This window comes from Galeopterus variegatus, unplaced genomic scaffold (genome assembly GCF_000696425.1).
Source record: "Galeopterus variegatus unplaced genomic scaffold, G_variegatus-3.0.2 Scaffold219, whole genome shotgun sequence".
Lineage (NCBI taxonomy): Eukaryota > Metazoa > Chordata > Mammalia > Dermoptera > Cynocephalidae > Galeopterus > Galeopterus variegatus.
The window spans coordinates 67,843-72,587 of NW_007726330.1; the positions used below are offsets into that span (position 1 = coordinate 67,843).

At 45.6% G+C, this 4,745-nt stretch overlaps 2 protein-coding genes across 2 annotated transcripts in view; one reads left to right on the forward strand and one right to left on the reverse strand.

The window, feature by feature from the left end:
* The window catches only part of ATP5H (ATP synthase, H+ transporting, mitochondrial Fo complex, subunit d), an 8,096-nt gene extending 7,616 nt beyond the window's left edge, over nucleotides 1-480 (reverse strand). Inside the window, exon 1 of the mRNA XM_008566057.1 lies at nucleotides 336-480. The gene's annotated coding sequence lies outside the window, so the exon portion shown is untranslated. The remainder of the gene's footprint in view (nucleotides 1-335) is intronic.
* Nucleotides 1-4,745, forward strand: part of KCTD2 (potassium channel tetramerization domain containing 2) — a 15,535-nt gene that overhangs the window by 1,724 nt on the left and 9,066 nt on the right. The window contains exons 2-3 of the mRNA XM_008566101.1: nucleotides 7-21; nucleotides 1,933-2,041. Of these exons, the coding sequence (XP_008564323.1) occupies nucleotides 7-21; nucleotides 1,933-2,041 (124 nt within the window). The remainder of the gene's footprint in view (nucleotides 1-6; nucleotides 22-1,932; nucleotides 2,042-4,745) is intronic.

A 4,745-nucleotide genomic window follows, 5' to 3' on the forward strand; every position in this document is an offset into this window, starting at 1 on the left:
CCGGAGCTGGACTCGGACAAGGTGCGCCCCGCCCTCGGGCGCGCCCCAGGGCCTTCGGACGCCCTCGTTCCTCCGAGGCTCGTCCCCAGAGTCCTGGGACACGCTCCTCACAGGCAGGCCTCTAACTCCCCTCCCCGACCACCACCTCCCAGGATAGCCCTGGGGGCCTCAAAAGGATCCCCTCCCGATTCTTCCCCGTTCTCGGGTGCACCCTGGTTTTCTCTCTGACCCCGCCCTTCGTCCACAGCCACTCCTTCCCACACTGTACCCACCCGCACCCACGAGGACCCACTCTGTGCCCCCCTTCTTTATATTCTTGCCCCTCTCGTCCCAACCTCTCAGATCTGCACGACTTTTTCCCTGGCTCCTCTTCAGCCCCTCACCGCCCGTGCCAGATGCATCCAGAATTGGGTCAGGGTGAGCTAAGGCATTTTTGTAGCTTTCTCAGACTTCCTCTCGGACCCCTCTGCCAAATTGGGTGAAAGCCTTGGTCTGACGATGACTTCGACAGCTGCAGGAAGTGCTTCTTATGATTCTATCACACAGCTTTCCGATGGCCCTGGTCCCAAAACTTGTATCTGGTAACAATTACTGTTTTAGGTTCATATTTGAGATTAAATGCACTGCTTGAAAGAGGTTACCATTTACTTGTGTAAATCTAGGCTGACCGGTTAAGACAGGGAAAATGACGGAGGAATGCTGTTAGGCAAGACGCGTGGCTGCTACCCAAAGGGTTGAGAGGTGACAAGACACTTAACCCATTTTCAGTTTGAACTGTTGATGAATTTCTTTTTAACTTTACACGTTCATCTTTCAGTTCCCAGCTTGAAAAGACCGACCATAGCTTACACCACCTTACAGCCCATATAGCGCTCAGCTGGTTACCTTGCTACAGAGTAGGAATTGCATAAACATTAGTTGATTTAATTTATTCCTCTCCTGCATCTTCTCTAATAAATCTCAGGTCGATTGAAACCTATCCTGCGCTAACTTTAAAGCAAAGGGATTCCAAAACATTTGCTTATAAAGGAATTATTTTTGTCTACCCTAGGTCTTTCTTATGGCAGTATAAGCCAGTTTCTTGTTCCTTTTACTGTAAAGATGAGTAGGATTAAAGCTGCTCAGAGCCAAGTCCTGGCAGTACCAAGCTTTCTCTGGGCACAGAGCTGGGGTGTGTAAGATTACAGCTGGCGGTGCAGGCTCCTAATGATGTTGGCCTTGAGCTCAGGAGCATCGCCAACTAAACAGATGTTTTCTTTTTTTTTTGTCTTTTTGTCTTTTTCTGTGTCCGGCAACGGATCGCAACCCTCAGTGCCGCCCCCGGACCGGACCGGGACCGGCAACGGGATCGCAACCCTCGGTGTTGCTCCCACACCTCGCTCAGCCAGTGAGCAGGAACCGGTCTGTATGTGGGATCCGAACCCTCGGGCGGGAGCGCCGCCGCACTTCCCAAGCGGCGCACTATCCAGTGTGCCACCGGGCCGGCCCTAAACAGATGTTTTCTTAGAATTAGAAATGTGTTTCAGGGGCAAAAGAGAAGTCAGAATGTCCATCTTAAGCAAAGATTTAAGTCACACAGTTATGGCATTTTCTCCCTTTCTTAATAACAAATATCTCATGGAAGAATGTTGGTAATTATTGTCCAAGCAAAGATTTTTAGAAGTTCCAGCCAATAAGTAAACGCCTAGTTGATGAGTATGACTGTACATCTGTAACACCCTACCTGAAATGATCTTAGAGTACAAGACACAAAAAAGCTAGCCTTCTTGCCAAGTTTGTGATAAGCAAATGTCTAGTAAAACTTACCCTTTCGCTAAAATTTGTTTAGCTGATGGAATGAATTGTTGTCTTAGGGTGCTGACAAAGAGGTTGAAACCCTGCCCTGACTTAGTCTGAAAGCTCCACAATAATACCCTTGTGTTTGGTTGGCAGGATGAGACAGGGGCCTATCTGATTGACAGGGACCCCACCTACTTTGGTCCTATCCTAAACTACCTCCGCCACGGGAAACTCATCATTACTAAGGAGTTGGCAGAAGAAGGTAAGAGCGATGTTTGCATTGGGCATTTTCAAAATTCATGGATAATCTTTAAAGCTATTTCACAGGTTTGAATTTTGTTTGAGATTTTCATCGAGTTCCTGTGCAGGTATAGGAACGTTTACAAAAGTGAGCAGGAATCATCCAGTTACTTAGTCTTGTCTGAAGACATCTTGTTTAAGGAAACCCTCTTGGGCTCTGGTCAGCTTCCTTATTAAGAAGGCAGATAGGAGCTCAGCTTTGCAGATAACTTCAGTTTTTTCCAAACCTCCAGAATTGTCATAATCCTTTTTTTATATTTATTTATGTGCTAGCAGTGAATGTCCATAGCCTGAAGCAACACATCTCACATTGTTATTTATATTTTCAATTTTAGTTTGAATTCACAGCTGTAAAAAGATAATAAAGGCTTGGCCTCATTTCTTTTAAGATGCTGGTCTCATGCTTCCCTGTAAATTTTTGCAGCTGACCTAATTCATTCTCCAGTTCATTGTCAGGTGTATCACTGGTTGCCTCCTCTTTTTGGTTTGTAGGGCATTTGGACTGTAAGTGGGTCTAGACATCTTTCTAAAAGTCTTGGTCTCGGGCGGCCCGGTGGCGCACTGCTACAGTGCGCCGCTTGGGAGCGCGGTGGCGCTCCTGCCGAGGGTTCGGATCCCACATACAGACTGGCCGCTCACTGGCTGAGCGAGGTGCGGGCGCAACACCACGGTGTTGCGATCCCGTTGCCGGTCCCGGTCCAGTACGGGCATGACACTGAGGGTTGCGATCCGTTGCCGGTCACGAAACTAGACAAAAAGGAAAAAAAAAAAGTCTTGGTCTCACCGAAGGCATTCATTTGAAGATGGGGGGACTGCCCCTAAATCCGGGGGACTGCCCCTAAATCCAGGGCACCCTTGTTGGGAGCTTTGTCTCTAACTAAGAAAGCATGTAATGGCCATGCTAGTTAATGAAGTAACTGCAGAACAACTGTTTCAGCCAGTAAAAAGAGGAATTGCTCTCTTTTTTAAAGCCCTTTAAAAAAAAATTTCAAACACATACAAAAGTAATGGAAATAGTACAATAAATTGCATGCACCCACCATCCAACTTCAACAATTACCAACACATGGGTAATCTTGTTTCTTGAAAAGAGGAATCTTAACTATCTTTTATAATGCCTTTAATAAAAAACCTTTTTGTTTTGAAATAATTTCAAATTTAATAATTTCAAACTTAGGGCTGGCCTGTGGCTCACTTGGGAGAGCGTGGTGCTGACAACACCAAGTCAAGGGTTAAGATCCCCTTACTGGTCATCTTTTTTTTTTTTTTTTTTGGGTTTGGTTTGGCTTTATTTTTTTGGTTGCTGGCCAGTACGGGGATCTGAACTCTTGACCCTGGTGTTATAATACCATGTTCTAACCAACTACCGGTCATCTTTAAAAAAAAAAAAAAAAAATTTCAAACTTAGAGAAAAGAGCAAGAACAGTATAAAGGACTCCCTTTATCTAGATTCACCAATTTTTAACTTTTTTTTCATATTTGTGTTATCATTCATTCTCTCCTCCCCTCTCACCCTTTCTTCCTCCCACCCCCACCCCACCCCCAGTTTTTTTCTGAACTATTTGAGAATAGATTGCAGACTTCACTGCTTGATTTTTTATTTTATTTTATTATTATTATTATTTTTGGTCCTTTTTTGAGACCGGCCGCACCGCGCTCAGCCAGTGAGCGCACCAGCCATCCCCATACAGGATCCAAACCCGTGGCGGGAGCGCTGCACTCTCCCCAGTGTGCCACGGGCTTGGCCCCACTGCTTGATATTTCATTGTGTATTTCCTAAGAGCAAAAATATTCTCTTACATAACCACAGACATGCACTTATCAAACTCAGGAAATTTAATATTGATAAATACTTTTATCTACTGCTTATATTCCAGTTTTGCCAGTTGTCCTAATAATGACCTATATAGCAAATTTTTTCCTGGTACAGGATCACACATCCAGTGGCCATCTCATCTAAAGCCTTTGATTTCGTTTAGTATGGGAGTCTTTCAATGATTGCCTTTTATGTTGTTCAAATAATTAGCATCCTATTAAATTTGATCCACATACATTTATATACACACCTCCACCCCTAAATTCCCCAGTCCTTTTTAGAGCAAACTGGGTAAAACTTGCAAGCTCAGGAGGTGTCCAACGTAACTAGTTCCAGGAACTAAGTGACATATGGGAAAGGCGTCCTGCAGGGCAGGTGCCTGGAAGGTTGGGTCAGGTGTGAGGTAGGAAACAGTAGGGGTAAAACAGTGAATAGAGCAGACCCTGGTGCTTAACTCACTTTTGCTGGGGAAAGGTCATGGGTGTGCCCTAAACAGCAAAGAGATGTTTCCTAAGCTGAAGGAGAGAAGCTAGATTTGCATTTGGAAAATGACATTTTTACCTTTTTGTGTGTGTGTCTTTTTTCGTGACCGGCAACGGATCGCGACCCTCAGTGTCGCGCCCATACCGGACCGGGACCGGCAACGGGATCGCAACCCTCGGTGTCACGCCCGCACCTCGCTCAGCCAGTGAGCGGCCGGTCTGTATGTGGGATCCGAACCCTTGGCGGGAGCACCACCGCACTTCCAAGTGGCGCACTGTAGCAGTGCTCCACCGGGCCGGCCCTTCCTTTTTTTTTTTGTCTTTTTGGAAAATGACATTTTTAGCAAGCACATAAACTCTAGCCTCTT